Consider the following 18,794-nt stretch of genomic DNA (forward strand, 5'->3'; position numbering starts at 1 on the left):
AACCTTTTGTCAAAATCTTTTGCAGTGCATCCCTACTTAGAACACCAAGCATGTCTTGGGTGTTCGGACACCAAATGTGTCTTTGCGTATGGAGATGATTTTGTGTGTTTTGTTTTTGGCTCAAAAATTTGCCTGGTTTCAAGCAGACGTCTACTGCAGGAGGTGTCAGATTTCTGTGTTGTGTTTTATTAGGAGCTGCTAACGTATTTGAATATTTTCCTATTTCTTTGTGTGTGCAGATGATGTACCTGGGCTCTGGACTGTGCTGTGTTGGTGCTCTGGGTGGCCTGTCAACCCAGTCCACTGCACGCCTGGGGAATGCTCTTGGTATGATTGGTGTGGCTGGTGGCATAGCTGCCACTCTTGGGGTCCTGAAGCCCACTCCTGAGCTTCTGGGCCAGATGACTGCAGCTATGGCAGTGGGTGGCACCGCTGGTGAGTGAAACTGTGCCGTGTGCATGTCCGCTTCTACAGTAGTGTGTCATTCTTTGAAGTCTTTGAACACCCATTCCCCACCAAAAGTGTGTGTTTGTGGGTGAGCGGGAACAAACAAGTGAGTCAGTGACCAGCCTGCAAGCCCAGGTAATGGTCATCAGGTCGTGAGTCACACAGCACGGGACTGCTCTTTGTAGGCAGTCATGTCTAATCTAAATTGCTAATTATTCCTGGAAACCTGCTGGAACAGAGTTTAAACCATCCCGAGCAGCCCCAGCCCAGACCAAAGCCTGCTTGATTCCAGATGCTAATTTAAACCCTCAGGTTGCAGCCAGCCCTAAACAAGCCCTCTTACAAACACACACGCACACACACACACACACACACATAGTGTCCTCCCTCACGTCTGATCTACACAGAAATCAACACACATGCACCCTGCTACCTTTAATGTGACCTATTTCCCAGCAGGGCTAATTCTCTTGTACTCTCTCCTTTTGCAGGTTTAGCCATTGCCAAGAAAATCCAGATTTCGGACCTGCCGCAGCTGGTGGCTGCATTCCACAGCTTGGTCGGTCTGGCTGCTGTGCTCACCTGTGTGGCTGAGTACATGGTGGAATACCCCCATTTTGCCACAGACCCTGCAGCCAATCTCACAAAGATTGTAGCCTACTTGGGCACTTACATCGGTGGTGTTACCTTCAGTGGGTCTCTGGTTGCATACGGCAAACTGCAAGGTGGGAGCAAAAGGCAACATTTACGTTTTTTCTCCTGATACTGATTTGGATACCTGAACTCAGGGTGTCTGCTGGTTTTTTAGTACTGATCTGAAGCAAGAGCACCTCACTGAGTGAGAATTGCTTGGGATCATGAAATATAAAAGAAAGCTATAAAAGATAAGTACAGTATTTTGCAAAATTTTGAGACCACTTTTCATTTGTTTAAATTCCTGTCCCAATGTCTTTCATGTACAAATTATTTTTTTTTAATGAGAATTCTGAGCAGATCAGAAGATAATCCACTTGCATATGATGGAGGAAAGTCAAAGAAAGTGAAAAATGGGAGTTTCCAAAACTGGAGTTTGATTAAAAGAGATTTAATAAAGAGATTAATAAAGAGATTAATAAAGAGACTCCTAATGACCATGAAAGAGCTGGTAGACCACCAACAGTGTCACCATCAGATAAACGGTATTTAAAGCTGGACAAAATCAAACTCCACTCTTGATCTGGATCTGAAAAAATACTCGTGTTTCTATCCATCCTTCCATTGTGAGAAGAAAACTCGGCGTTATGAATCTAATGTGTAGCTGTCAACAAGATGTTTCTGAAAAAGGTAAATGGAAAGAAAAGCAGAAAATTCAACCAACTTCTAAGATTGAACTCTGAAGTTGTGGGGAAAATATCCCAGCAGATTTCTTAGAAAAACTGAAAGCAAGTCTCCTTAAAAGAATGGAAGCTGTAATAAAGGCAAAGGGTGGACACACTGAGTACTGAAATATTGTACTTCCTGGCTATTTTGACCACACATGCATAAAGGAATAAATAAATGAGAGGCTTGTCTCTGACATTTGCGCGGTACTGTATATGATAAGTAGACTGTTGATGTTGATTCACAGTAATGATGAACGTGCATTGGCTGTGTTCGGCTGATACCAAATCCATTTGATAAGATCCGTATCGATGCTGATACCGATCCAGTGTATTTGATTAGGGCAACACAAACTACATTCCTTATTTTGCATTCTTCAGTCATTACGTTGGCTGAATAGCCCAGTATCTGACATGGACACATTGACAACCCAAAAACACACCTTAGCTGAAGTTCTCTCCTGCCAGTAAAAGCAGAAACATTTACCAGGCCATTTATGCTAGATATTTTTGGGTCTGAGCTGACCGTGGTGCGGGTGTAGTCTGGGGCCATGTAGCTGGTGGTTCTGTCTGTGTTTGTTGACTGGCTGGCCCAGCAGTGCCACACATGCCCTGTGTTTAAAGCTTGGCCAGGCGGAACCTCTTAGAATTTGGCATTAATTAGTCCCCTCCGCCCCCCAGTCATTTTCCACTTGTTCCCCAAAGCTGGAACACATTATCTCCAGGAGCTTTCCCACTCCTCCACCAGCGCTCTGGAACCTGGAGGCCTGTGCTGATTCAGAAGATTACAACTCCCATTTTTATGCTTGTATGCCTTTCTCCGTTCATTCAGGGCTTTCGGGAGAGTACGGCGAATAGAATTCCAATCCATCTGTATCACAAACTTGACAAGTTTAGAAGCACACAAGCACCCGATAAGCGAGATGATTCAGTGGCCATACTGGACTCTGTGTAGATAGAGATGAGCATTTAAAGCCATACTTTTATAGGTTAAGCTCTTCATATGATTCCACTTGGTGACATGATTTGTTTTATAACCTTGGTATGTGCTTGGACAGGAAGGAAATTAATGTACATAAAAGAACCCTTGAGGCAGCGTTTTTCTGTTTCCGAATTGTTTGCCCTGACCTCTTTTACCATACATGCTGCAGAATGTCCATGAAGCTGTTTCAGTTTAAATTCTTGCATTAAATCTTTCTTTATCAGTAAAGCTCCATCTCTCTTCCTTGCCTGCAGGTGTCCTGAACTCTGCCCCCCTTCTTCTCCCTGGCCGCCATGCTCTGAATGCTGGCCTCATGGCTGCCAGCGTGGGGGGCATTATCCCATACATGCTTGACCCCAGCTACACTATGGGCCTCACCTGCCTGGGCTCTGTTTCTGCCCTGTCTGCTGTCATGGTAAGGGGCTGAATGCTTTTAAATATCATATTATTTTTATTTATCAGGAACTTTTAGTGGTGACCTAATAGGTATGATTCTGATCAAAATAGTTTGGTGTACATTCCCTTGACTGTCACCTAAATGACCCTAAGCATTCCCTACTCCCATCACCTCGTAATATATCTCAATCAGTTTGCATTGTTTTCACTGTACTTACTGTTAAGTTCAGGATGTGGTCTTTATCTCAAGAAGACATACTCCTCTTGTCCTCGATCTGGCCTGTTTTTTTTTTTTTTTTGTTTTTTATTTTATGTAGAGACCACTGGGTATCACCATGATATGATGACTGCTTTAGGGTAAACTGTGATAATGAATTTTTTAGGGAGGGAGAGGCCGTCCTGTTTATGCCTCAGTAAATGTTGGCTTCTCTGCACTTCTCACCATTTGTCAATAATCAAGAAATCATGATAGTTCTGCATATACTGTACTTTTAACATTCATCACTGTGAAGGTAAACACCTGAGACAAGACGTTGGGCTTTTAATTGTGATTTGATAGTGTTTAAGTTCACAGCTCTTCTAGTTATTAAAGAATACTTTATAAACTGATGTGTGGCAGCTGGCTTTGTTTAGGTTCGTTCCCCAGGGGTTGGTGTATTGTAGGGTAATACGGGGATGATATCATAGAGTCCGAAATGAATACTTTATGTTTTGACAAACATCTCATGCTTTAAGTGAGGCCCAGTGTAACCAGATCTGTGTAAAATGGACTGCACTGCCATGTAATAGATCTTGTTTCTTATTTACCATCTCACTTCGCCTGTTCCTTTTGTATATACCTATTTATCCTGTTGCCATTTTGGCAAACAAATGTAAGCATCTGTCACCATACTTTTGGTATTTGTGATTTAACATCATGAATGTGTTACAGCATTTGGTTTTGTTTGCTTGTTGGCATTTCCCTTCCCAACTTTACAGTTCAGGCCAATATTCACAGGCCCATGTCTCTCAGTTTGCATTAAACTCTTTGGTGTTTGTCCATGTTTGTAGGGAGTGACCCTGACGGCAGCCATTGGTGGAGCAGACATGCCTGTGGTGATCACCGTTCTGAACAGCTACTCAGGCTGGGCTCTGTGTGCTGAGGGCTTCTTGCTTAACAACAACCTACTAACCATTGTGGGAGCCCTGATCGGCTCATCTGGAGCCATCCTCTCTTACATCATGTGTGTGGTAAGGCCCCAGCCTCCTCACCTTTCCCTCTGACTTGCTCTCTGGGAGACGGTGTGAGTTGCACTCAGTCATCTCTGAAAGCCCAGTGTTACCGTACACCTTAAACTGAGCGAGTGGGAAATGACTGGGTGCTCTTTATGCTACTCGCACTGACGCTGACCTCGGGGCTCAGGCTCTTACCTCATCCTTTTCCTTTGGAACATTGCAAGTGGTGATTTGTGAGGTTTATTTTTTGTATTTTTTCGTACCTATTGTCATTTCTGTGCCTGTGTGTATGCGTGTGCTTGTTGTCTAGCTTCTGCTTTCTAACTTAAATCTGTTATTAATCCAGTGTAAGTCCAAAAGTATCCAGACACATGTTTTTCTAACCGTTCTTGCCAGTTAAGTCAAGGATATTCATTTGGAGCCCAGCCCCTTTTGCTACAGTAACAACAGCATCTGGGAATATTACATGAGCAATATGGCAACATTTCCAATAGGAGGTGGTGAAGAATACGCCTATGTCCAGTGACTGATAACTTTTAAACATGTCGGGTGAGAGATCCTACCTCAGTACCACATTTACTGTACCTAATATAGCTAAATTAGAGCCAGACATGAGGCTGTTGAGCTGCACTGGTTGAAAATCTGCTTGCTGCACCAAGCACCCACCAAAAGTGCTTCTGTGGTACAGTGTACATTTTAGACATCTAGACCACAATGTCAAGTTTCAGGCATCAGACAAAACAGCTTTAAGTATCAGGAAAAACAGCGTTATGTCTCAGCTTTTGCACAAATTAAAGATGATTTGTATTCTGCAACCACAGCTTTTATTTAACTGCTCTTTGTATCATATTCTTTTATTTGACAAACTGAGCTTCAGCTCACACTATATCACTGTTTGCTGATGCATCCTCATTAGAGTGATTGAATATCATTTTCAGTTGTCACATGTGACTGTCAATTTTTAATTGAAACTTTTTTAGAAGGTACTATTAGCCAGCCAACATACTTGTCAGGGATTTGTTAAGTGTGTTGCAGGGTTTTGGTTGCATTCAGCCGTTACCGTATTGGTCAATTACTGATGTTGGCTGATTAGGTCTAGGTCACAAACGCCACTCCAACTGCATCCCAAAACTGTTTCCTAGTGCTCCGTCACACCAGACAGTGCAATTCCATGGCTCCACAGTTCAATGGCAAGGAACTTTTCAGCACTTTAACATTTGCTTGGCGTTTCACGTTGTGACCATTGACGTCTTTACCGCTACTACGTTTTACGTCTTGTGCTTGTCTTTTTGCTACATGCGAATTAATCAGGTGTCCTTCAAATAGTCAAGTTCACTAATTATACTGTGTGTCTGGGCATTTTTGGACATATAGTGTGCTTCTGTATAGTTAGAGTAGTACACTTATTCTTACATGTTGCTCCTGCCCTGTTCCACTAAGAGGCACTCTAACTGCTTTGAAAAGCTTCTTGTGAGAGCCAGAGACTCTCTGGCACTTGACAGTTAACCCAGTGTAACTATGCACCCTGCCTGCCTGTGTGTGTTTGTGTGGGTCTGTGCTCCTGTGTAGGCCATGAACCGCTCCCTGGCCAACGTCATCCTGGGGGGTTACGGCACCTCCTCCACCGGCACAGGCAAGCCCATGGAGATCACGGGCACCCACACTGAGGTCAACGTGGATCAGAGCATAGAGATGATCAAGGAGGCCCAGAACATCATTATTGTTCCAGGTAACATCATACATTGTTCCAGGCAACTCTGTGGAGGGAGTAAGAGGGTCTCCAGCTCAAACCTAACCAGGACCGAAGTGTGCTGTCAACAGTTTTCAAACATTCCATCATGTTCTGTCTGTTTAACTAACCTTGGCTGACCCCCATTACATCACTGGCAATTTTAAACCTCTTTCCCGCACAGGATGAGCTCCCCAAAGCATGGCTTTTACTCTTGCCTATTCCAAGGTGGTCTTAGAAGCTGGGGTTTTGTTTTTATATAGGATTTATGGAGGCTCTGTGTAGGTAGTTGTGCAACATGTGTCCTTGCATACCTCTTCAGCCCTTAAAACAAACGTGGTGCAGGCATGTGGTTGTGCAAGCAGAGCTTGGAGAGTTCAGGTTTATCTGTCTGTGGCTGTCTTGATGCATGCGTCACACACTCGATCACTTTGACACGCTATCACTGTATTTAACCTTCGATTACAGTTAGGACCGATTAGGTTGTCTAGTTATTTGGAGTTGTGCATCATCACAAGGTGACTCACTATTTTTCTGCCCCAAATGGCCAGTCCATCTTAATGATGTTTGGAACCCCACCAAAGGCCTGCAGAATTGCCTTCAGTGACGGCCATGGCTCTCTTGGACCACTTTGTTTTCAGGAACAGACTTTTTTACAGTTACGTTTTAAGATCTGACAGCAGGTTGGGAAGATCAGTGTTGGAGGAACAGAGCAGTTAAATGTGGGAATATGAAAGAAATTGAGATGATAAACGTTGCTGTCCAGAGTAAACAGGGCTATGAGGCCAAGCACAACAAAGACGGCACTTCTTAAAGAGCAAATGGCTGTCCAGCAAGCTCAGAGGCATCCAGCCTGCTGTCTGCTCAGGCTGCTGTGTGCATTTAGAGATGGGACAGCTGCAAGTGTCTTGCCCTCAAAATACATGCCTTCTACAGTAGTGTGAAGTGGAGATATATGTATGATAACAGCACAGACGTCTGCATCTAAGCCCGTTCTTCTGGCCATTCACTAACTTGGGCCATCCAGCAGCAAGCCTTTCTTTTTACTTTTTGACGTTTATTGGGTTAAATGGATTCTCCTTGACTTTGTTTTGAATTTCATGTTTCTTATAATTGGAGCAGTCACAGTCACTTTGTGTGATTGACATCTGCAAAAACATTTAAGCCTTTTTTTTTTTCCTTTGACACTGGACTTTTCTAGGCATGATTGTTTTCCTTGGAGAAATGCCTGTTTTGGTGGAGGAAAAAAAAAAAGTTGAAAATTATTAGGAGTATTGGTGCATGGATTGTTGACATGCTCACTGCAACATGCTGTGTTTTTCATAGTAAAGGGCCTTTGGCGGATGTTATGACTGCTCCATCAAATTTTGGCAACCATAATTGATTTAAATTGCTCATCCACTTATTTTTTTTTTTTTTTTTTCCTTTTTCTTCTATCTCTAGACTTTATTCTAACCTCCGTATATGACTAAAATGAAATATTGTATTTTTTTTTCTTCCTTTTACATTCATTCATTCATTTATTTATTTATTTAATTTATTTTTTTAAACTTGCTCATCATTTCAAAAACCGCAGCTACAGATGGTGTCCGCATGTTGGCGCTGACTTTGATTGATTATTCTGCTGTTTTTGTGTTTTGGATAAGCAGGATGACATGTTTTCTAGTGGTATTAAATATGGAGATCTCAGGAGTCGTACCCTCACTTGACATTCAACATGAGCAGTGATTTTTTTATATATATATATATATATATATATATATATATATATATATATATATATATATATATATGTATGTATATATGTATGTATATATGTATGTATATATATATATGTATGTATATATATATATGTATGTATATATATATATATATATATATATATGTATATATATATATATGTGTATATGTGTGTATGTATGTGTTTTTTTGTTTTGTTTTTTTTATAAAATATTGTCTAACATCCCTTATAGATACTGTGAATTAGCTCCACGCAGCTGACACATGTTGATGTTGAACTGCTGCCACTCTCTGTTGGAACGTGTGTACTGACTGGCCCAGGAGTGTAAAAAGGGACACACATGACATTTTCAATCACCATTTCTTATATTCGTTATTGTGAACATTGATTTTGAATTCTTAGATTTTAACACTTTGTAGGCCTGTGTATTTTTTTTTCTCTTTTTTATTTTCTTCTCTTTTGTCCAAAAAGTGCCGTTTTTGACCTTTTTCAGCTGAAATTCTGCATCCTTTCTTAAACATTTGCCCAGTATTTATATTGTGACCTTGCATAACATAACAAGCACAAGTAGAAAACAGAAAATGGAGGCATTGTGGAGGCATTTAGGCTCTATTAATAAAGATTAATGTTTTTGTGTCCTTTTTTAGCTTTGACACATGCTTGGCTTGTTTCATTTCTGTCGTGCTGGGCCATCTTCAGTCTTTAAATGGAAGGAAGCACCATTTGCTTTCAGTATAGCAAGCTTGTTAGAGGTTTAAATCTTAGTGACGTATGATCACTTGGAGTTGTAAAAGTTACCTGAACATTTTTTATAAGCCATTTTAAGAAATATGAAGTGTATGGCATTTAATACAATGCTTTTAAATCAGCATTCTCAAAGTGACCAATGTCAGCATGGAACTGTTTGGAGCCTCTTCAGCTTGGCCCCCTTTTATTTTAAATTGTTTTGCTTTATTATAGATATGCATCAGTTCTGTGTGTGTGTGTGTGTGTGTGTGTGTGTGTGTGTGTGTTCTCTGTAATGAAATGTGTATGTGTTCTATTGCAGGTTATGGTCTGTGTGCTGCTAAGGCTCAGTATCCTATTGCTGATCTGGTCAAGTCTCTGACTGAACAGGGCAAGAATGTCAGGTACACACACATGTACACAGAGTAACTATATAAACAGCTCCCTCTCTGAGGGGTCAGATTTGAACTGTTGATGTGTGGGTTTCTCGTTAGTGTTTCTCCTGTTTCTCTCAGTTCTCTCAGGGGGGTCTAGAGTGTGTATGTGTGTAGATTACAGCTTGAACATCTCACTATGTGCAGCAGGTCACCTAAGTGATTGGTGGCCTTGCACTTCTTTTTAAAAAACAAAAAAACAAAACAAAATTCCATTTCCCAGCAGCCAGTGTGTAGGACTTCCCGGTTTTAAACAGTTGTTTGAATACTGTCTCTCTCTATTCCAGTCTAGTGTTGTTTTTGTTCTTTTGGAAATGCTCTGTACTGCAAGAGCACAGTGGAGTCTTGATGGAGCCGAACCAGCAGTAACAGGTGCAGGCTGCACAATCTTGCAGCCCCTCCACTGCCTCTCTTTGCTTGCAGGGCATGGAGAGGACCTATGCCCGAGCACGGGGTCAACATATACCTAGAACCTGGATTATTTGTCCGAACCCAGTGGAACCAGACCATTCATGGTTGAGGCATCAGTTCTAAATGTTTATTGGATTCTGGTCAGGTTTAAACTTCACAATTGGGTTTCCTCATAGTCTGCAGATTCTGGCCTGTGTTTACCTTCTTATTTATTGTTCCCCTCTTCTTGCTCACTTTTTTTTTTAAACTTTAATGGTACACATCCACTGCACATAGTACAAATATCTTTCACTGCTCTCATCACTTACAACACAGGACTCAACCGATCTAAAAACAGACCTCTTACTAAATATTTCTATACAGTATGAAAGACTTGTGTAATTACAAAATACTGCCTAACTGTGTGTGGGTGTGTATGTGTGTGTGTGTGTATGTATGTGTGTGTGTATATATATATATATATATATATATATATATATATATATATATATATATATATATATATATATATATATATATATATATATATATATATATATATATATATATATATACACACACACATACATACACACACACACACACATACACACACACACACACACACACACACACACACACACACACACAGAGCTATAAAAACGGACATGAAACAGTTTAAAGAAGCTACCAAAAAAGGATTGTGCCCACGGCAAGAAGCATGAAGAGTTTCATAGTTGAATTCAAAAGCTTTTGTTCTGCAATGGAAAGTTGCTCCCTGCCTGCTGCATATTAAGCTTTTATGCCATGCCACAAGTCAAGTTTGCATTAATTGCTATCTCACAATTTCTTGTGTATCTTCTAGCTACTACTCGGTAAAAAAGAACGAGAGCGAAATATTGGAAAATGAATTTGGTAATGAACAAAGTTTACTAATATAGTAACAGGCTTTTGATGTTTGGATAGTTGATAATTAGTTAATAGACAGTGTAACAAGAATGTAGAGCTTTATTCATGCTGCCGCTAGTGATTGAGTCCAAGTTAGATTAACCCTGTAACAATTATGAAGTAATGACCTGATTGCAGTTATTTGAGCTGATCACAGCACTTTTCCCCTGTTTCATGGTTATATTTGCTATATAACAGCAGCAGTGAGTAATATTTGTTTAAACTCATACTTTGTTTGTCTTCAGTTGGGAGCTATTACGTATTGATGGCCATTGAGCGAGATGGCTAACCAGCCAATTTGGCCACTTTAAACTTGTGCTTTGGTTGTTGCATACAATGAAGTGTAAAAGAAAGTTTGTTAATTGCGATTATTTATGTGACGGTCAGCAGCTAAAAATGACTGATTGTGAAAAGCCTAGTCGATTAAACATCAAGCTGTGGTACGGATCAGACTCGGATGGAATGTTCTCACTTTACATTCTGGTTCGAACCAGATTGTCAAGTCTGAGCTCAAGCAAATGGCCTCCAGTGCTGCTGTTAATGTTTGTTTTGACTACTGTGAAAGATGCAGTGGTTCACATCGTCATTTACAGAAATGAATTGAGGGTGTTGGAGTTTATGCTAATATTGCATTATGGTAATGGTCATGTAATACATATGATTATTGTACTGCCCAAAGAGGTAGGCTCTCTCTCTTGCGTGTGCGCTCGGCTCTCTCTCTCTCTTTGTTCTTGTTGTCCCACTAGATACTCGTTGTCCTCAGTGGTCTCACCACACTAATTATGGCAGAAAGACTAATTATGGTTTCCTCTGTGTCCTTTCTTAAAGGACCCCACAGCACACTGCACCATGGGGACGGCACACACATGCTCTCTCTAATCAGTCCCAGGATGTTGGTGTGCATTGCCAGCCCTTGTTATGCGTGCGGTGGGTGAGGTGCTGGTCAGCTGGCATGCACCTTTATGGTCAAGACTGATCAGCAACCCCGTTTTGCTTTTTGAAAACTTTTCCAGGCTTGAAAGTGCACGGTCATCTCATTGTAAGCGTTTTGATTGGGATCGACTGGGCACCTTAAGGGCCTTGTTAGGTTTCTATGCCAGATTACTATTTGACTCGCTGATTCTCTCACGGGTCGCCACGGTGACTGGAGTAAAGTTTCTCTTTCCCTTAAATACAATTTGTACCATGGTTAAATGACTCAATTGAGCCCTCCATTCTTTCATTAGTTTTTCCACCTGGTGCAGCGTAGGCTCTCAGCAGTGCTCACCCCGTCTGGCTTTGGCTCTGCCAGCAATGCGGGACCATGGAGGAGGAAAGAGAGAGGGAGAGAGAGAGGCAGGCCGGAAGCTTGTGTAATTTTCTTTCCTTCGTTTGATCTGGGAGCCCGACAGCTGCTGCCAATTAGGGCATTTGCAGTTGATTAGAGGGGGAGATGGGTGGCCGGAGAGTGGACAGATTAGGTAGCGTTCTCGTCCTCTGGCCCCTCCTCCCTCCTCTCACTCTCTGAGCTAATTGGCTGGGGGTGTTGCCCTGTGGAGAGTGCTGTGGGCAGACCTGATTGTCGTTTGTGCTCTCGTTCTCTCTCTTTCTGCTGCACAGATACAGAGAATGTAGTGTGACCAGTGGGTTCCCTTAACTGCTGGATTGTGTGAAATGACTTTGTTTGGAGAACAGTTTTAAACTGAGCCAGAAAGGCAGCGTGAGTCTTCAGTGGGCCATAAGATGTCATAGTAAAAAGCAGCTGAATGTTTTGAAATGCAAAAGCAGTGTGTTTGTGGGAAGTGCAGTGGTAATGGGGAAAGCAGAAGGTCAGGCTGGTTTGGCGGGCAGGAGAGCAGAGCTTGGACGCTGTGCCGTCTGTCAGAGCGCTCCCGCTGCAGCTGCAGCTTATGTAAGCCTTCCACACCATGGATGCTGATTGACAAATCCCAAGTCTGAGACTTTTTGATGTCTGCTTAAATAGCTGTCTGCTTTTAGGTGATTACTGGGCAGCCTTTTCTCTCCCTTTTCTTCAAGTGATGGCACGATTTACTGAGAGGAACTGACAAATAGTGATTTGATGACACACTGATGAAGGATACCATGTACTTTTATATGTTTTGATTCACCATTTTCTTTTTTTCCAAGTAAGACCTGAATGTTTTGAAATCCGGGAAGAGCCTACGAACCTGTTTTTGAAAGCAGGAACAACCTAAATTTTGAGTTTAAGACGCTGATCAGAGTCGACAGGTGACCCAGGCTGTAACGATTTAATGATGGTCATTTTTCTAACAAGGCCACTCTTCCAGTAAGTGTTCTGAGTGGAGACAAATCTGGGCATGCCACTTCCTGTGCGTGTGCCCTGGGCCTGTTGGCTGTGATCTTGCCCTTTTTCTGTTTTTTACGGTGAGGTTTGCTCATAAAAGCACTCGGCAGCCTCAGGGCCTGTTCTTCTTCCTCCAGCCATTTCCCTTCAGTGCAGGCTTTTACTACCAATAGCATTAAAAAGATAGCTTCAGCTCCAACTTACTTCTTCCTCTCTCTTAACCTCTGCCAAACAACCTGACCCTGAGCCTCCTCAGCTCTAGTATTCAACTACAGTTCAAAGACTCTTCCACTTCTACTGTATGAAGGTGTCTCTTTTGAAGTCCTTTTGCATGCAAAATTAGAGAGACATAGATTTGACCTGTTTGTTTATTTGTTTGCAGGTTTGGCATCCACCCTGTAGCTGGACGCATGCCCGGACAACTAAACGTGCTGTTGGCTGAGGCTGGCGTGCCATACGATGTTGTTCTGGAGATGGATGAGATCAACCATGATTTCCCCGGTATGGTTTTGAACTCGTGGTCTTGCTCCTGAATTGTTGACACAGTCCTCATCCCTTGAGTCCGTAGCCTTATTTAAACAGTTTGACCTCAGTTTGTTTTTCTTTCATTTTGACTTGTGATACTTGCTGTTTCCAGAGACTGACCTGGTTTTGGTCATCGGAGCCAATGATACAGTAAACTCAGCTGCTCAGGAAGACCCCAACTCCATCATTGCTGGCATGCCAGTGCTGGAAGTCTGGAAATCCAAACAGGCGAGTGGCACACGGTTTTGTTTTGGAGACTCTCCAGTCAAAATGAGATATGTAATAATCAGTGCATCTGTTGTAAACATACCTGCTCACCTCATGCAGCAGTGATACAGTAGTCTCTAGATATTTCATGGTTTGAATACTAGGAAAAGGCCAACCCTTGATGTGTCTTTGTGGAAGTAGTTTTTGAAATCTACTACCCCAAAGATGGTAAAAAACATGTTCATTTTTTGATTTATTTAATGCAAACCATAAGGAAACTCTAGCATTCCCACTCATGAACATAACTCAACTTTTCAACAAAATGTTGGGTGGACCAATATCCTACATTAACACAAAATGTATTGTTTGTATGTCATTCTTAGACCACAGTGATACGTTTAATTCATAAGACAAAATTGCTCCAGGTCTGGGGGAAAAATGCACGTGGAAAATCATGTTTCAGCTCTCGTTCATGAGGTGAAAAGGGCCATTTCATATGTGAAATTCATTCAAGTGAAATTGCTTCAGAGAAAAAGACATCAGGCTAAGCTAAGTGCCTAAGTGGGTGGGTGGTGTTCTCAATTCTCTCGTTTGTTACTACATTAATTACTGTTTTGTGACCAAATGAAAAATAACAGTATACTATAAACACAACTTGTGCTGAACTGCACTTATATGGTGTTCTTTTATTTGTTCAGGAATCAGCTTCAGTTCACACATTCTGTTTGGCCCCATTGTTCGATTCAGTGCCAGAGGTGGTCTTAAAATTACTAGACAAAAAAAGGTTTCTGTTACAAAAAGTCCAAAAAGGTAAAGCAAAGGAAAGGAATATTTCTGAAGTCTGTCAGTCGTACCTGCGGTTATGTCCTCTTAGTTACCTGAATAAGAGGGCTTGCAGGCCTAAGTGAAAGCCACATAAAACGAAGTTAGAAAATTAGCAACCTAGTTAGATTAGAGCAAAAAGCCTGTCCTTTTCTAAAGGACACAGATGAGCGGTGCTTTGGTAGAAAAAGTCATTTGACTTTCAGATTTCTCTTTTAGTCCCTTTTTTTTCGAAGTGCTGCACTTTTTCAGTGGCACATTAACTTTCATTTCTATAGTTGCCGAGTTTGATTTGTCTTTAATAAAGAAAAGCTTTCCTCTAAAACCAGTGTGATTGAGGTAAGAGCTGTAGCACCAAGCTAGCTAGCAACGCTGATGTATTTATTAGCCTGTAGATCTTTGGCCATTAGTCAGAATTTTTTTTTTGGCTGTAGGGGTTCCCAGTAGATCTGGTATAGATTTATAATGGATAGTGAATATTGAAATGAGACAATGTTAATGGATGGAAAAAAAAAACGACAGAATGAAATTGTGGAAAAAACCAACAAAAAAAAAACCCTGAGGCTGAGTGAAGCAGTACAGTGCTACAGAATATTACGTAACATGACTAATAACATTATTAAACAAGGGGTTTATACTGGAATGCTCCTTCAAGCCCTGGGAGTAAAGCCATATAAGAGATGAGTAAAGCTTTACCTGTGTGCTCTTGCTGTGTTTAAAGTGATGGTGGCTCATAGGGTCCTCGGGTGGTGTAATACAGACCATCTTTCAGCTTCCCACCCAGAATGAGAGGAAACATCCCCTGCTTTGGTCCAGGTGTAGCCTCAGCTAAATGAAGATCCCACGCTGCTTCTATTAGCTCTGACTCACTCTCTTCGGAATGATGACATTTCGTAGCATCCGACTGGAACTTTCCCTAAATATGGGCTGTTGTGTCTCACTGTGTGAGTGGCCTGCAGTGCGAAGACTGGGTCTGAGGAAGTTTCCCTGTTCCCCATATTCATCATGCAGCTTCTGTTCTTCATGTGCTTTTTCATCCATTTAGTCATTATGCTGTGTTGAGGCAAAAAGTGTTTGCATACATGAGCTATGTAGCCAAAACCTTTCACATTTGCCTCACAGAGATTATTTGTTTGTGTGGCCTCTTCCAGGTCTTGATTAGGCAGTTACACTAACTTTGTAGTGACTCCCTTGATGACACGATAGACTTGCCGGATATCAGGCCATCCCGTAGGCTGGCAGGCCCGGGGTCTGGTGCCGAGTCCTCGATCGCTGATTGCTCCCAGCTTAGAGGGGCCTTCATATGTGACCTCAGTCTCAAATGGAACCAGCTGCCCTATGAATAATGTATCAAAGTGAAAGCTGTGGGCCCGTCCTGAGGGATGCTTGGCCATGCTCGAGCGGGTGCATGACAGCGAGGAGGTGCGGGTTTGGGTGTGCCCCTCTCTCTCCTCTGTCTGAACCCTCTCCCCCCTCCAAGTCACCTGGCTGCCACTGATCATCCACAGGCCTTCTTCAACATGGATGATGATATTAAAAGAGTCCGCCTGCTGATTTGAGGTCCCTGGATGAGGGTCATTTTGTTCCAAAGCAAGACCAGCGGCGAGGACTCTCCTCTCTGGTTTTACTTATTCAATTACTAAAGGGTTCCTGCTTCCCAAACAGATGCTCCCAATCATGGCACTGCTCTTACTCGTTTTCCCAGGAAGTGCTCGGCCCAAGTCTTGTGCTCGAGACACTAATGACTCTTAATTTTGTAAATGGCACATACTTAAATAACCATTAGAAGCTGCAAGCATGAGCTCCTTTCTCTCTCTGTTTCACAGATATTGTCTACCACACTATGTGCAGGTGCAATCCAGAGTTTTCTAGACAAATATTGTGGCGTTTGGCATCCACAGACCTGAATGACTCAGATCTTTTCATAGTGCAAGAACAGTGGAAAAGAGACCATGGGGGGGGTGGGGGGGATCACTGTTAATGCAGATGTTTAATGTTGTCAGGTCTGAGCAGGATCGGCCCACTAAGATCAGTGACTAAACAAATGACACTGTGGTTTCAACCCTCCAGGTCATCGTGATGAAGAGATCACTGGGAGTGGGCTATGCTGCGGTGGACAACCCAATCTTCTACAAGCCAAACACAGCTATGCTTTTAGGAGACGCCAAGAAGACGTGCGATGCTCTGTCTGCTAAAGTGCGTGAAGGCTAATGACTACAATTGCAGCTCCGGCCCTCCAGGAGGGGGAAGAATCACTGCACCCCGAGTGTGCGCACTGAACAAACCTTTAGACATAAGGTAGCATTCGTATTGTCCCGCTCCTCGCCACATTCTCTGTACTCCTTGTTTTAATTTTATGAATCAGTTATTTGGTTGTAGAGTTAGTACATTGTTATGCAGTATTTGCTTTAACGGCATTATGTTTGACTTCTGGACCTGCGTAACTAAATTAAGCTAAAAAGGAAGGAATAGCATTACAGCAACCCATTAATAGGACCTTAGCGTATCTTGTCTAAGTTTTTTTTTTTTTTTTTTTAAATAGACTTTTATATAAAATTAGGCACTTTTTTTTTTCTCTTAGGCAACTGATAGTCTTTAGGTAATCTAGTGTAATGCGGTTGCAGTTTAAGCCATAGAAAGTACCAGACATTTGCAGAAAATGCTTTTTTGTTTTGGAGGAAAAACCATGTACATCCGTGTGACCAACCTGTGGAGATGTGCCATTGGTATGTGTGCAAGATAGAACAGTTGGATGTTGATGGCCATTTTTTCCACTCCGTGTAAACCTGTTCTTACCTCGTAAGGCCTCATTCCTTTGAAGGATCAGTGCTGATATGAAGTAAAGGCCACCTAATTACAAGTGACACGTTGTTCTAGAGGGATCAAAAATGACTATGAAGAAATGCAAACAAGACAAATGTCAAAATGAAACTTAGTTTCTTACCATGCTTTCAGATCTCCTCACAGCACTGCCCTTTGCATTACTTGGCAGTCATTAATATACAACTTACTGGGACTTACATGATGAAACCTACTTGATGAAATACAAATTTATGATGAAGAATATGGCACACCATGACAACGATCCTACCTCTTGAGTTTTAAACCTGACCAAACGATCTGTCTTGGTTCCCTCCAAGGACTATAGCATATTTCTCAAATCTTCTGCTAATATGTGACTTGAGCTGCAGCAGCATAGAAAGGCCTGTTTGTGGGTTGACATTATTAACAGGTCAGGTTATGCATTAATGAATTGGACCAGTGCTCTAGAAGAAGTATATTTAATGCCACTTTTTGTCATTTCAATTTTTTTTTTCTTTTAAATTCACTGTAAAAATAAGGCAAGAATATATAAGCAATAAAACAGTTACATTGCAAGAAAAAATAAACCTACTGGTTGTATGGGTGAAGATGAACTTTTGTATCACCCCCACCACTCCTCAATACTTCTGGACTTTTCTAGTATATAGATGTGCCCTTGCTTGTTTAGAAATGTTGACTCTTTTAAACATTATCTAGCACAAAAAGATGTGAGGGAAAGGGAACAAGTATTCAGACATTTCATCGTACCATGGTTAGGAGATAAATGAGTTAATGACATACTGTGAAGTGTTTCTCTCTCCAGTTTATCATGGAACATCACTCTTAATAAACATCCAGATATGAAAACTGATTGAATGCATAGTCATTTCTTAAGCTTGCATGCTTTTGCCTTGAAGCTCGCACGAAGATTTAATGTTCATAAGGCAGGCTTGCCACGCGAGCGTAGTGTTTCTGTCGCTGCAGTGTATCTGTGGAAACCACACTGATAAGAAAGGAGTATCTGCACAAGTGCCAGTGATTGGCCATTGTCACAGTCAAGGTGACCTGCTGTAGGATCTGTGGTGTTTTCTCGCCCATATGTGTGTGTGAAGTTGAGGGTGGAGATGCTTGTTTCTTAAGTCAATGAGATTGCATGAGTTTATCATGAGGGCTCTTTCACTTCTGCAACAAGTGGCACTCAGACATGATGGTATCTTCCGCTGCACCTCTCCTGGATGAGAAGGATGAGGGCTGTGAAGAAAGTGCTCCGAGTAGCTGGTATATTTTTAAAAATCAAGGTTCCTAAATGGTCCTCTGCTTGGTACAGGAGTACCACAAACTGTGGTGTAGGACAAACTTTGAATTGGCATATAGCCTTTGCATTACAGTGACGAGAACCAAGTATTCCTGTGCTTTTGTTTGTTTAAACATTCCAGTGCATATATTTTCTTTAAATTTACGCATCATTTCTTTTGAGTTTATACTTATGAAAAAAAAGTATGTATTCATAAGCATGAATTAAACATACATGCATACTATATGGACAAGAGTATTAGGATACCTACACATTTACACCTAAAGGAGCTTTTATGAAACCCTATTCTAAATTCTTAGGCAGTAATATGGAGTTGGTCCTCCTTTGCAGCTATAATAGCTTCCACTCTTCTGTGAAGCTTTCTACAAGATTTTGGAGTTTGTCTGTGGGGACTTGCTGTCCATTCATACAAAAGAGCATTGGTGAGGTCAGATGCCAGTTTGGACGAGAGG

The 18,794-nt window shown here is 41.7% G+C and overlaps 1 protein-coding gene across 3 annotated transcripts in view; it reads left to right on the forward strand.

Moving 5' to 3' along the window:
- Positions 1–17,898, forward strand: part of nnt (nicotinamide nucleotide transhydrogenase) — a 37,695-nt gene extending 19,797 nt beyond the window's left edge. For 2 of the 3 annotated variants that reach the window (XM_017713897.2, XM_037546114.1), the window contains exons 14-22: positions 240–435; positions 939–1,172; positions 3,042–3,202; positions 4,234–4,413; positions 5,968–6,127; positions 8,917–8,998; positions 13,054–13,172; positions 13,309–13,424; positions 16,296–16,436. In XM_017713897.2, the coding sequence (XP_017569386.1) occupies positions 240–435; positions 939–1,172; positions 3,042–3,202; positions 4,234–4,413; positions 5,968–6,127; positions 8,917–8,998; positions 13,054–13,172; positions 13,309–13,424; positions 16,296–16,436 (1,389 nt within the window). Of the gene's footprint in view, positions 1–239; positions 436–938; positions 1,173–3,041; positions 3,203–4,233; positions 4,414–5,967; positions 6,128–8,916; positions 8,999–13,053; positions 13,173–13,308; positions 13,425–16,295 lie in introns of all 3 variants that reach the window. The other variant, XM_037546113.1, reaches the window with a different exon arrangement.
- The last annotated feature ends 896 nt before the right edge of the window (positions 17,899–18,794 follow it).

The sequence above is a fragment of the Pygocentrus nattereri genome, chromosome 16 (genome assembly GCF_015220715.1).
Source record: "Pygocentrus nattereri isolate fPygNat1 chromosome 16, fPygNat1.pri, whole genome shotgun sequence".
NCBI classification, from domain to species: domain Eukaryota; kingdom Metazoa; phylum Chordata; class Actinopteri; order Characiformes; family Serrasalmidae; genus Pygocentrus; species Pygocentrus nattereri.